Source organism: Triturus cristatus, chromosome 1_2, assembly GCF_964204655.1.
Source record: "Triturus cristatus chromosome 1_2, aTriCri1.1, whole genome shotgun sequence".
In the NCBI taxonomy this organism is placed as follows: domain Eukaryota; kingdom Metazoa; phylum Chordata; class Amphibia; order Caudata; family Salamandridae; genus Triturus; species Triturus cristatus.
The window spans coordinates 859114024-859127434 of NC_140580.1; the positions used below are offsets into that span (position 1 = coordinate 859114024).

Genomic DNA, 13411 nt, shown 5'->3' on the forward strand with positions numbered 1-13411 from the left:
TTACTGATTACATACACTTTTAGAGCTGCGGATTAGAATGGGGTGAGATTCTCTATTGTAAAGTAAAGTCCTGTGTTTGTCAACTCTGTCAATCACAATGTGCATGTAATCAATAAAGAGTTTGCCTCTGAATGTAATAACAGGTTCATGCTGCAAAACAGAAGACATTTAAAGGGGACAACCCAAACGCATTCTCAAGCAAGAGGTAAGTAGCATGCAGTCACAGCGGAAGAAACAAAGGCACCAGTCAGTGATCTGAGCTCGGTTTTCAAGTTTTTTTTTTACTATTATTTTATTTCTAGTATATGGAGGCTCCAATAGATGTCAATTTAAGTTTATGCTTTACAAAAAACAATCCCCAAACCAATCCCACCCCTCCCTGCAATCCCTATAAATCAACAGAGAAAAAAGCCTTGGAAAGGACAGCAATAAGTTATGGAACGCTGTCATAGAAAAATCTGGGGCCAAATCTTCCGGAACAGCGCCAGGAAACGTCTTCAGGGATGGTGCCAGAGCAATGTCTTCTGGGACGGCGCCAAGGCATCATCATCAACGAGGTTATCATAACAATGCCTTCAGGGACATCACCAGGGCAAAGTCTTTATGGAGGACACCGGGGTGATGCCTTCAAGAAACAAGACAGTGCACTGCCTTCACTGACGGCACCAGGACATCTTCAAGGACAGTACTGAGCAACGCCTCAAGGTGCAGCGCCATGGCAATGGTTTCCAGGAAAAGCAAGGATCATGTCAAGGAGAGAGCTAGTGATTAGGAGCGAACAAGACGCCATGGTACCTTCAATACTATTGATGGTAAATGGATGTACTGAAAAGTCCGGAAGAAGCCAGACACCACATCATGGCAAGACTGCACCTCCAAGAGACAATGGTGCAAATACCAGAACCATCGCTCACTCAACTTGTGCAAAGTGACTAAGCAAACCGTTGTGTCACTAAGCGCCCCCCCCCCTTCCATCCCAGACAGACTGAGTTCAGACCAATATAGTTTTATACTATTTCGTGAACGGTTTTACATTTTTTACACCAGTGACCTATACAGAATGGAAGAGAAATGTCATGTCACCCAACTGGTAACCAATATGGGAGGGGAAAGCATTGAATGGAAGTATGTGAGCATAGCAAGCGGGAAAAAGGCAGATGTATCAAATCACTTTTTATTTGGACAGTGGACATAAGTTATCAAGAGCCATATTAAGGAGGGAGAGAGCATGGTAGGTGAGCAGAAGCATGTTATTTTTAAACACTGAGGAAACACATTAGGTGATCAGGAGCATGTTTTATGCAATAAAACGCAAGACATACATTTATTTGTTTATTATGGGGCTAGGTAAAGTGGAAGAGGCACCCCATATGTAAAGTGTGGGCAATAAAAAGTGATCTAGGGCTAGATGCTGCTTTGGTTGAAGTAAATGTCACTTGGTTGCCAGGAGGACATCTGACAGTCCTGATTAGGTTTCTACCTCTCATTCATAACCAGATGCCAAGGTGGGGGGGGGTTAAAGTCTCTTCTCCTCCCACCACACCATGTTCCTCATAATGGCTGTACACTCCAGGCCCGTGGATGCAACGGAAAAGACTCCAGCGGCAAAGCGCAAGAGCTTCATTCATGGCATTTAATAGACATTATCTGATGCAGAATGCTGACAAGACAACAAAACCACATATAGAAAGAGGGTGGCAGGGAGACAGGACTTTTCCTGCAACAGGAGTGAACGAGTGCACATCAAGTATGAAAGCCGATCAAGGGGTTTAACTTTGCTGCTTTTTCTTCAAAGCCTCCACCAAGTCATTCTTAAGAGCCTCCTGTTTGGATTTATCTGCAAACGTCTGCACAGACCTATGGCAAAAAAAGATAACACAAATTACAAAAGTATACTCATGAAGGGATTCGAAAGCCAGATCACTTACAGAGGAACAACCTGCCCTTCCAAAGACCTATGTACTGGAAGGCACAAGGGCAGTGAATCTACTTCAAGTTACAACAGATTACAATTTATTTTGCTCTAAATGGGTGAAAAATTCAACACTTCTGGTCTTGTGTGCTAGTTGAAGTCCCTTATTCCTGATGGAACAACCCTTTAAGAGTCAATATTACAGGACCCTTCTGTAATACAGCCCCTGGTGCACAGAGTTTGGTACTGTATATGATAGAAGTTCCTTGGTTGTGCGCCCTTGGGGCACTTTAGTATTACAGAAAGGGGCACAAATGCGTGTGCGGTCCCTTATGTAATACAGATAGCACTGGCACACATGTAGCGCCAGCACTATCATTAGAGGGCGCTCCCTCATTTGCAAGCGGTGGGGCCCCATGGAAATTAGGGAATCTCTATGCATCTTCACCGAGGCATATTACCGATGTGAGCACAGAGGCAAACATGCCTTCAGGAGAAGCACTGAAAGTTTGCCACAAAAATGTGGCCTAAAGGCACAGCCCTCTGGCGGGATGAAAGGGGGTCCCATGGCCACCCCAGATATACCCCTGCAGGCGGGTGCAGTCACTCACTGTACCCGCCTGCAAGGGAATCTCTAACTAATCCCTCCTAAAAGTACAGGCAGCAACAGCTTTAAAACAGCTGCTCTGTATTTCTCTTGAATACACTGCCCTGGGGCAGTGCATTCAACATAATAGGGCACACTTTCCCTGTTCGCACCCTGCTTAAAGGAACACTGATGCAAACATGAAAAGTACGCCCTATCTGTAATAGGGCCCTGGGTGCAAAACTGACCATGAATTGGAACTCAACAGCAGCACCCAAATGCCATACATTTAACCACATATATATCCAAACTCAAACCCCATACAGATCTTCTAATCAAACATCAGTACCAAACACTAAGTGACCTAAACCAATCACAGCATTCACACATTACAAAGCAACTGCAGCATCGGTTCACAATGTGCTCTACCTCAGCACTGGGACAATTACACTTGTGTCTATATGCAAAATGTGCAATTATCCGAAACGTAGCCACAACAACCATATTTTCTAATCCAGAACTCATGGGTAGTACTCCAATCCGAGTACCTCTATATGACATCTTAAATCTACCCCAGTACTAATACACTTTAACCCAAATCTAGCACCCTTACATCATCGTCCTTTGTCCAACCTAAGTACCCCAAAGCCCCAATACTACGAAGTCCCCAACCATGGGTTATTGGTCTACCAGATTTATGCAAAATGTGACAAGTCAATCCCAAAATACAGGGCATCATGACATGATGTAGCCAAACCAACCAAGAACAGACCACGTACACTATACCAATCTGAACACCCACTCAATGATCATCAAAACCAGTCCTAAACAACATATCCTAATGTAAGCATTAACATGTCAGGCTTTCTTCAATGATCCTAGAATCCAAACACAAGTCCTAACCCAACCCTTGCAACCCATCCCACCAAATGTCAACCCTTAGACTCTTACAACAAGACTCCTAAACAATCAAAGCACCCACACCTGTCCTAACAAAGCCAGCACAAATTTATCATAAGCCTCTAGTCAACCCCAAGACACAATACATACTCTAATCTAGACCCAATGGCAAGTCCAAACAAACCCCAAGACCCACAGTCCATGTGTCCTATCCCAATCCCAGCACTGATGCCAGGTCTATCAAAACTTTAGCAAACTAGCACAATACATTGAATCCTTCGCCAACCCAAGCAACCACATGCCAAAACCTACAACCTGAACCGAGCCATGTCTACAAACCATACTAAAGTAATTAAAACATGAGCCTTAATGAACTTTAGCACTTATACAAGTCTTGCAACCCAGCCTTACTCTTACGCACCATGACTTATAACCAAAGGCAGCATCCACAACATGTAAACTAAACCCATAGATGTAACAATATGCAATCCAAAATAATTCCAACATACAAACAGTCCTAAAATCACCATAGATTTCACTCACACCGTGCTCTATTCTTGCCACAGCATCCATGTCCTAACTTATTCCCTCCACCCACACACTCCACTAAACCATTCCTATCGAAAAGACATTAATACCATAACCAACACAGCAATCGGACCATGGTGAAACCAAACGAATTCCTGTACCCATATACAGGCATCCTAACCAAACATCTGCACCAATACTAATCCGGTCTTGGCACTCAAGCACCAGGTGTAACTGTTGCATCCACAGAGCTAGTGGTCCAATCTAAGCACCCATACATAATGACCCGATCCAACCCCACATCCTTTGTAGAACATGACCGCCACCAATTGCTGATGCTCCTTGGATATACTTTTGTACTTAATTACAAGGACCAGAGGTTCATCAGAAAATGTGGCATTTTTGATTGAAAATGGCTGCATTACGCCACATGAATGTGGCTAATTTAGTTTGCAGTATTCTGATGATTTATCTCGTAAAGAAACATGGAATTTGAACTTCGGCCTAGTGCACAAAACACTCTGCAAAAAAGTGTGTAAAAACGTGCAAGGAAATGCATCAAACCGTGCCATCAAATAGCGCCAGTCCTACAGATATTATTTCAATATGTAAGACAATATGCTCATGCACAGGAAACATCCATGCAGCTGCACTAACAAACAAACAGTCAGTGCTCGATCAACTACCACACAAGAATACGCAGCAACAAAGCACTGAAACACAAACCTAGAGGCATGCTACATTATCACAAACTGAGTCAGGGGCCGAGATCCAATCCTGCACCACAGGGTGGAGGCCCTCACCCCACGCAGAATTCAATATTGCACTGCTGTCACTCTGTAAGCCAGACCCTCATTCAACTACTCCTACACTGGCAGCCAAAGGCCACAGTGAATCAGAACCCCGGCTACTGAGAGCGTCTCATCTCCAGTTCACTGCCGTCCCACAGGAAGCCAGAGACCAGGGCTGCACTGCTGTCACCAAGTGTTTCTGCTGCACTGCAGCCAATTAGTCAGACTCAGTGCTGCCACACAGGTGCCAAAGGTCATTAAGTGAAGCTGGAGTTCTTGCCCCACTGCCACCACCGAGGGCGCCAGAGTCCCACCCACAATTACATCAAACAAGGGACCAATCCTACCACAAAGGGCAAAGCCCATGTTTTACTGCTGCCACACATGAAACAGCAACATGCCACCACACCGCTGACACTCAGGAAGACAGATATCCTGCCACACAAAGAGCCAAAGCCCCCCAACGCATGGCTGCCACACAGATCAAGTCAGTTCTGCAGCACGCTACACAGGTAATCTTAAACTGCCACAAGGAGCACAAGTCGTTTGCAACAACTTCCGAGAGACACATTCAGATGCTGCAAAGCAACACAAGGAACAAGAGTGTTGCTCCACTGCCAGACAAGTAGCCACGGATGTGCATTTAACAATTGTATATTGACCGTTAGTTTTGACTTAATGCAAACATCAAATGTACACCAAGTGAATGCTTTCACAAGACCCAACATGGAATTGTGAGGAGGAGTTTGAAAAGACCATGCAGAGATTAAAGGTTAGGCACGCCCCGGCCTCGTGAGCGCGGGTTACCTCCACTGTTTAATTATCAGGTTGTATGTAGATCTGTCGTTGGGTCAAAACTTGCGAGAGTTCCCGCTGCAGTTGTTTAAACTTTTGATTGTCGGGTATTGCATCAATCGATCTACAGAAAGTAGGTGGGAGAGAAGTGAAGGATAGAAAGGGCGGAAAAAGCAAGAGTTCTGCTAGACAGATGGCTTCTTAGAGCGCACCAGAATGCAGAAGCTTCCATGAGGCCTGCAGGACTCCATTCTAGGAAAGAAAGGCGGACACTCTTCTTTTAAGTGCCATCAAGGAGGACAGAATTCTGGAACCTGCAACTAGGAATACAATACCCAGTGCTAGAAACAAAGGTCTGGTACTTTGTGAAATGAAGATAGGGCAATTGAAAAAACGCAACTGGTCTATTGGAAAATGTACTCGCCTGTAACGCCGGTTCTACAGTTTAATAAAGTCACATGTTTATTTACCCACCGTCTGGTGATAGCATGTGAAACAGTTATAAAGGTATTTATGTAATACTAGCATTACTGGCAAAGAAATCCTTTTCAAATTTTCAACTAGATTCGAAGGAGTTGATAGAACGTCCAAAAATCTTGAAGAAACAATCAATGGTCGAGCTATCAACATGGATTTAAAATTACACACTACTCACTAGTACTATAATCAAGGCTATTTTCTATTAAATAGATTTACTATCCCATATATATATTGGAACAAAAAGGTACATCCACAATAGAGAACACTCTGCTTAGAAACAGTGCAGCACAATGCACCGTCCACCTTTGGCAAAAAACAACAAAAAATAAAACATTGAAAATATGTATGCTTGAGGTATAAATGGCCTCTATGGCTTCCTCTGAAAGTATAGTTTCTCCATCTTTTAACAGAAGCACCAGCAGTTTAATCCTTAGCAATGAGGCAAGATACCAGAGGAGGCAGCAAAGACTTGGATAAGGTGTCTCCAGCAGTCACCTGTCTTTAGCAGTAGTCTCTTGCAAAGGACGTTCCTTCAGTCTCACTGCTTCTGTGGTGCTGGAATCACGAAGTAAATAATGAACATGTTACTTACATTCGGTAATGCCTTTACCGTTAGAGACTATCTAGCTGCAGATTCCTTACCTTAGGCTCATCCCCAGGGGGCAGAGTGGATCCTGAAATTTTCCATGAGCAGTACCCCAGCATGCCGGTAGGTGGCGTCGCTTGGCTCTGCATGGCGTCTTCTATGCCAGAAGTGACATTTGTGATGCCTATACAGGCACCACAAAGGCACGCCAACGTCGGTTACTTTTTGTGACTTTCCACACCAGAAGCGCAGAGCCATGAAATACACTGGTCTGGAAAACTAGGGCCCTGAAAGGGGAAAGCACAGTCCCTAGAAATGTGTTCGCAGAGCAGGGAGGATGTGGTTGAGTAAGGAATCTGCGTCTAGATTATCGATACAAGATAACGCAAAGTAACGACTTCTAGCCACAGATTACTTACCTTAGAATAGATACCCAAGCAATACATCCCCAGAGGTGAGTCTGCTGACCAATTTCACACGAGGAAGTACTGCAGGATCGAATGGGCAAAGTGCCCATCCCTATGGAACTTACTTGCCGGACAATAGTGTTTTTGTAAACGTGTGCAGGGAAGCCCACATTGCTGCATGGCAGATGTCAAGGACCGGAACTCCGTGAGCAAATGCAGTTGTTGCAGCTTTAGCTCTGGGGGAATAAGCACGCAAACCCTCCCTGGGTTGCTTATTAGCCAGTGCGAAGCATGTTTTGATACAGAACAAAGCATTGTGAGATGTTCCTCTTCTGTCCAGTCTGCCCTTTCTTCCTTCAGACATACCCCATGAAGAGTTAGTAATTCACCTAAAACTCTCAGGTGCAGTAAAGGTTGAACAATAATTCTCTTTTTGAGTCCAGAAGGTGAAGTTGCGCCTCTTCCTTGGAGGGAAGAGGCGGAGCATAAAAAGTAGCAGAGTGATTTTTTGGCCCAGGTGAAATGGAGTGACCACTTTCATAAGAAAGGAAGGTCTCGTACGAAGCACCAGTTTGTCCGAGTAAATGTTAGGATAAGGCTTGGATGACAAGGCCTGAAGCTCCACGACCCTCCGGGTCGATGTTATTGCCACCAGGAAGGCTGTCTTAATAGTAAGGAGCCTTAGGGGACAGTTATGCAAGAGCTCAAATGGAGCGCATTCAGGAATGTCAGGACCAGATTAAGGTCCCACTGTGGCACAATGAAAGGCGAGAGAAGAAACCTATGTTGCAAACCTTACAATATGGGAATGCAAAAGGGAAGGCTAGTCAAGCAACCAAAGAAAAGCAAAGATTGTAGACTGATACTCCATAACAGTGCCCAGACCAGAGCCCTGCTGGGCAAGGGAAAGGACTAACGGGAGAACCTGAGAAAGAAGGGCAGGAATGGGATCAATTTGTTTTTCTCTACACCATGACACAAATTTAGCCCAACAGCAGGAGTAAACCGTCTTGGTGCAGGGTCGCCTGGCTGCCAAGATAAAGGTAGAGACTTTGGGTGGAAGGTCCAGATCTGTCAAAAGTCGCCACTCAATCTTCACGCAAGAATGCAAAGCGTTGACAGGTTCGGGTGGAGAACTCTCCCCTGCGACAGAAGATACTCCTGAAGGGGCAGCCTCATCAGAGGACCGATGGCCCTGCTCTCCATGCCCAATCCTGAGCCACAAGGATGACTTGGGCCTGGTCGTTCCTGATCTTCTTGAGAACTCCTGGCAGGAGTGGTATGGGCAGAAAGGCGTACAGGAAGCCTATGCTCTACTAGAGCCAGAGCTACCTTGGAAACTCCAGCACATAGAACTGCTGATATTGCGTGTGCTCGTCAGTGGCAAACTAATTTACCCAAGACTCTCCCCACTACTGAAAGACCTTGTACCACCTTCGGATAGAGAAGCCATTCCTGAGCTGTGAGGCATCTTTGGCTGAGTTTGTCTGCTTTGTCGCTCAGAGAACCTGCCAGATGTTGTACCACGAGGAATATGCCCTGCTTTTCCAGCCATGTCCAGAGGCACAGAGTCTCTTGACAAAGGGTTCAAAACACCCCACACCATCCTGTTTGTTACAGTACCAGATGGCGGTGACTGTGCCGGTGAACACTTGCACCAGCCTTCCAAGGTTGGAGGGTAGAAAGGCTTTCAATGCCAATCTGATCACTTGGGAGCTGCAAGAGGTTGATGTGGACTCCGGATCCCGCCAGAGTCGTCTAATCTCCATCTCACCCAGACGACCGCCCAAGCTCAGTAGTGAAGCACGAGTCATTACTGTGAGAGCTGGTTGGGGGAAGGGAGATGGGTCTGCAGCTGATCCAATTTCAACTTATTAACCACCACTGCAGATCTATCGCAGTTCCCTCAGAGATCTGGAATTCAGGTCCCACTGCAGAACCCGCATAATGCCAACAGTCATGTGTCAACTAGCAGGATGCAGTCTCAGAGTCCGTATCACCGAAATCCAGGAGAGAGGCTGAAACATCGGTATCAGTCTAAATGTCCTGGGCTAACGTTTGGGAGGATAGTTCCGAAACTGCACTGTGTCCAGAACAGCTCTGATAAAAGGGAGCGTCTAAGAGGGAGTCAGGTGTGACTTCTGCATGCTGATAGTGAAACTCAGCGAATGCAGGAGATCTGCCATAGTCTGGAGGTAGAAGACAACAGCCTGGGGCGAGCCCTCTTCAATAGCCAGTGGGAGAGATAGGGGGAAGAATGGCAGCCCTGATCTCCACAGATGAACTGCAACCACTGCCATAACCGAGGTGAACACCTGAAGGGCGCTGGTGAGGCCAAAGGGGAACAAACTGGAAGTGCTCGTGGCCCACCATGAATCACAGGTAATGCCTTTTGGGCAGGGAGGACGGGAATATGGAAATATGTATCCTGCAAGTCCAATGCTACCATACTGGATCCAAGAAAGATAGGACCTGAGCATGAATGAGCATTTTGAACTTCTCTTTGAGGAAGAAGTTAAGAGCACAGGTTGAGCATAGGACGAAGGCCTCAGTCTTTTTTAGGCACCAGAATGTAGCGGGAATAACAACGTGACCCAATTCTGGCATTGTCATTCTCTCTATGGCTCCTTTGGCTGAAAAAGCCGTCACTTCATGGCAGAGAATATATAGGTGGTCCTCAGTCAGCCTGTCGCAAGTAGGTGGCATGGAGGGAGGGGTATTCTCGAAAGGAGTGAGTAGCCCCTTCGGACAATCTGTAAAACTCACCTGTGCGATGTTATGACTGCCAGTGAAATAGGTGATGGTGAATCTTGCCGCCCACTCGGTGCCCATGATGGTAAACTGGCAGATTAGAAGGGTTTGGAGGCTGCACAGCTGCTGGGGGGAGTGGGGGACACTGACCCAACCACTGGCTACCCGATCCACGTGGCCAGTAAGTACTACATATACAGCCACGCAAACGCTGGAAAGCTTGTGCGCAGAGGTGGCTGGTTGGGTGGGGATGCGGCTGTACGCCTCTTCTGTGAACGTGAAAAGGGCAGCTTGAGAGTGATAAGGGGCCATAGAAAAGCCCAAGGACCTGGACGCAGCACTGCTGTTTTTAAAACGCTCTACTGCCAATTTTGCCTGGTCTCCGAAGAGACAAGTCATCAAAGGTCATGTCCAGGAGTGATGTTTGGACATCCCCAGAAAAGCCAGTAATCCGTGACCAGGAGTGGCAACGCAGGGCCACTGTCAATTAATCCGCTGTGCCTAGTAAGTTGGTGGTGTCTAGCCCACAGCGAATGGTGAACTTAACTGCATCCCTCCTCTTGGCAACAGCCTGGGAGAGCACAATCGAACCTCCTCCATGACCATTGGCAGCACCTGCGCAACCATATCCCACAGGGAATAGCAAACCAAAAGGCATGTGGTGTTCACCGACCACAATGCCAGGCTGGTATAAGAAAATATTTTCTTGCCTAAATTGTCAATTATCTTGGATTCCCGATCTGGTGGGGCGGTTGGGAATGCGTCAGCATTTACATGAGAAGTGGAGGCTTGGACAGCCAAACTATCCAGGGTAGGGTGTTCATGAGGAATTTGGAGTCCCCAGGAGCAGGGCAGTGGGGGTAGGCAGCTCTCCTGTTTCACAGGAGCCCCTGTACTGGGCTTCGGCCAGGCTTTAAGCAGGGCATCAGTAAGTGCTTCTTTATATGGGAGAAGCAGTTCGAAACTGGACACTCCCGACTAAAACACTTCTGTCGAGACATTAGTCTTGACTGCCACCAAGGGCAAGCTATGGTCCAGGACCTCAGCCGCCCTCTGCACCACCATTTTGAATGATACTCCCTCCATCGTAGCCACGGCAGGGGTAGAAAGAACACAATTATCTAGAGAAGTATCCAGTCTGCTGGCTTCATCCCAGATCCTCACACCAGTCCATGGAGTCTTAAGGCTGGTATTCTTCAGGGTCCAGAGACCCCTCTCCTTCTCCGGAGTCCCTGCTCATAGGAACCGGTCTCAACCTCTGGCCTAGAAGGTATTGCTCCAGTCTGCATCGGACAACACCTCTCCGGCTCGGAGTCGGGAATGAAAAAGACGATAGCGCCGCTGGTGGACGCAGGGGAGAGTTGGACGCAGGGGAGAGTTGGCCTCAGGGTCGCTGCCGGGGAAGGTAGACTTGGCCCGACCGGCGTTTGAGCAATTATTACTAAACCCACCCAGGTACATATTTTAAACTTTGTGCTTCTGTTTGCGATTCCACAATATTGACTTCATGTTGCATTTCAAATCCTATTTTCTCAAGCAAATGAACAAAATGCACAATATATACACAACAAAAAATTTCAAAAAATATTTACTTTTAAAAACAAAACTACAGTTCTATTACCATAATTTTGCTTTCATGTTTTGTGAAGTGAAAGCCTGCATCAGCCCCCTTATGCCAATGTCGGAAATGCACAGGCACACGAATAATTTGTGATCCAGCTTCATGTGATGGTCAGTAGGTATGGTAACTATAGATCATAGTATTCCTTCTCTTCAAGGTATTCACTGTCTCCATAACCGTGATTTCCAACAGCTCTGGGCAGTTGCACCTGTATCCTCACTCTCCAGTCATTCATGATTATTAAAGTCGTCTGCAAATGAATAGACTCCACGATCAGTGCCAGAGGTTCTAAAGATCTTTTAATTATAGGTGGGGACTGCCAGCTTAGTGTACAATATGGGTGCAAATTCAATGCTTTAGAAGTGTGGTATGAGCTTTCAATCTAGTTCTGGTACTAGACCGTCTTACTCTTTCAATTTCTTTTTACATCTTTATCATTTTTAATATATGAAGAGCACCACTTTGGTCACAATTCGTACATATTGCAATTGTAGCTAAAATAGGACAGAATCACGTATGTGTTTATGCAAATATAATGAGAAAACAGGACTTTCAATACGGTCCTAACCATTATCTGGGAGTGAATGGTTGTGGGCCGAGCTTGTATGCAGTATAGTGAAATAACTTGAAATGCATTGATCACAGTGGATCTGGAGGGAGAACAATACTCATCTTGTTCCAGTTTACAATAGCGGCATTGACAACATCCATGTAATATGGAGATGTATATCCCACAGTCAATCTTGAACAGTCATGCTGGAGTGGAGTAAATACATGCGCTGGGGTTGCCAAATATCTCAAGGACGAGACGTAGGTGGTTGCATCTGAGCATTAGTTCACTAGTTGTGTCACAAAAGAAAGGACTTTTAAGCCATTACGCTATGGTGGGGTGACAGGCGCTTCTCCAATTTATTGCAATCTCACGCTTTGCATGAAGGAGCGAGATTGCGACAAACCGCCGGGCCTCCTTTGGGATATCATCCTTGTATCTCAGTAGCGTCAGCAGGGGGTCAGGCGAAATTGTCATTTCCATCATCTGGGATATGTGTGCAAAGATGTAAGTCCAATAACTACCTATGTGGAGGCACATCCAAGCCAACGAGTGGGGTCACTCCTAGACTGGAGACTGGGTGTCCTGTAGGTGCGTCATAGGAATTTAAAATGCAGCAGTGTTTGTCTGTGATTAGGGGAGACCAACTTTGGGTGTAAACAACAATAAAAACAGATGTCATCTGGCAGGGGGCGCTGTAGGTCTTCAGTCCATGCTTCCCGCAGTCGGCTATTCGCGGTAGGCAACATGTCAAGCCAGGTGCGATACAGCTTTGAGACTAGGTGTTCCACAGCATCATCGTCAATAAGGACAGGGAGAAGGGTGAAATCATTTGGAGCGATAGGGTATGGTGGGACTTGAGTTCTTAAGGCACTCTGAATGCAATGCATAATAAACTGGTCTAGCAAAGCAGCGTCAGTAAAGAACAAGTTACTTACCTTCGGTAACGATGAATTTGTAAGAAACATTAGTTAGATTCCTCACCTTAGAATATCCCCAGGCGTCAGACTGGATCCGGAAGATTTTTCGTCAGCAATAACTCTTGCGCGTCGCTAGGCGTCGTCTGCGGCTCCGCGTCCGTCGTCGGCGTCATGCGCCGGAATGACGGAGTACTTAGAAACCGCCCTCGCGCGCTGACGTCAGTTCTTGTACATAGCTTTCCGCGCCAGGAACGCAGAGCCATGCAAGAGACCGACACTGGTGCCAAAAAATTCTAGGGCCCTGAAAGGGATAGCCTTAACCCTAGATGTCAGTTCGCAGAACGGGGAGGATGGGTGGGTCGGTGAGGAATCTAACTAACTAATGTTTCTTACAGATACATCGTTACCGAAGTTAAGTAACTTGCTCATCTGAAAGAAACACGTTAGATTCCTCACCTTAGAATAGATACCCAAGCAATACCAACCCCGGTGGTGGGTCTGCGAACCAAGATCACACCAGAAAGTCCTGGAGGACAGAACGGCCAAAGAAGCAATCCCTCCGGACTTGGCTGTCTAGGCAATAG

At 46.3% G+C, this 13411-nt stretch overlaps 1 protein-coding gene across 3 annotated transcripts in view; it reads right to left on the reverse strand.

Annotated features, from left to right (window-relative positions):
• Positions 1–273: 273 nt before the first annotated feature.
• Positions 274–13411, reverse strand: part of CAPZB (capping actin protein of muscle Z-line subunit beta) — a 246204-nt gene continuing 233066 nt past the window's right edge. For 2 of the 3 annotated variants that reach the window (XM_085609079.1, XM_085609085.1), the window contains exons 9-10: positions 5525–5636; positions 274–1857 (exon numbers count right to left, since the gene is read on the reverse strand). In XM_085609079.1, coding sequence (XP_085465205.1) covers positions 5534–5636 — 103 coding nt within the window. In that variant the 3' untranslated portion in view covers positions 274–1857; positions 5525–5533. The remainder of the gene's footprint in view (positions 1858–5524; positions 5637–13411) is intronic. The other variant, XM_085609081.1, reaches the window with a different exon arrangement.